Source organism: Penaeus monodon, chromosome 34 (genome assembly GCF_015228065.2).
Source record: "Penaeus monodon isolate SGIC_2016 chromosome 34, NSTDA_Pmon_1, whole genome shotgun sequence".
Classification (NCBI taxonomy): domain Eukaryota; kingdom Metazoa; phylum Arthropoda; class Malacostraca; order Decapoda; family Penaeidae; genus Penaeus; species Penaeus monodon.
The window spans coordinates 9,390,038-9,390,806 of NC_051419.1; the positions used below are offsets into that span (position 1 = coordinate 9,390,038).

At 54.6% G+C, this 769-nt stretch overlaps 1 protein-coding gene across 1 annotated transcript in view; it reads left to right on the forward strand.

Moving 5' to 3' along the window:
• LOC119594811 (alpha-amylase 1-like) overlaps positions 1-769 on the forward strand; it is a 15,613-nt gene that overhangs the window by 6,302 nt on the left and 8,542 nt on the right. The window contains 2 exon segments of the mRNA XM_037943902.1: positions 34-94; positions 97-180. Coding sequence (XP_037799830.1) covers positions 34-94; positions 97-180 — 145 coding nt within the window.

Here is a 769-nt window from a genome sequence, read left to right on the forward strand (position 1 = left end):
ATACACCAGATTTACATTTCTTGACGAATTCAGTACTGCCAGAGGTCGTCGACGGCTAGTACTGGCCGAACGGTGGACGAACCGCTGCTGGGAAAGTGACGACTGGGGGTATGAACGACCCCGAAAAAGCGTTAGTGTTCGTCGATAATCACGACAACCAGAGGGGCCACAATTTGCCAGGTGAGGATCATGAGAGAGGGTGGGAACGGGTGTGAGGGAGGAGAGGGTGGGGGAGAAGGGGTGGCTTGGGGGAGGAGTGGGTGGGGGAGGGAAGGGGTGGCTTCTGGAGGAGTGGGTAGGGAGGGGGGGTGAAGGAAAAGGAAGGGTGAGGGAGGGAGGGAGGCGTGAAGGAAAAGGAAGGGTGAGGGAGGGAGGGAGGCGTGAAGGAAAAGGAAGGGTGAGGGAGAAAGAGGGGGTAAGGGAAGGCGTGTAGGAGAAAGAGGGGGTGGAAGTGTGTGAGGGAGGAAGGAGTGAGGGAGGGAATGAGTGAAAAGGAGCGAGTTAGGGAGGGAATGAGAAGTAGGGGTGAGGGAGAAGCGAAGGGCAGTTGATGTGAGGGTGAATGAGAGTGGGTTAAATAGGATGAGGGGGAGGGAGGAAGAGAGAAAGGGAGGAAGAAAGGGAGGGAGAGAGGACTGGTGTAAAGGAAAGGACAAGAAAATCGAAGGAGGATGAGGGGATTGCCAGTAGGTAAGAGAAAGTGAATAGGAGTGAAGCAATGAGGGAATAATGAGGAAAATCCAGAGTGGGTGAGGCTAAAAAAGTGAAG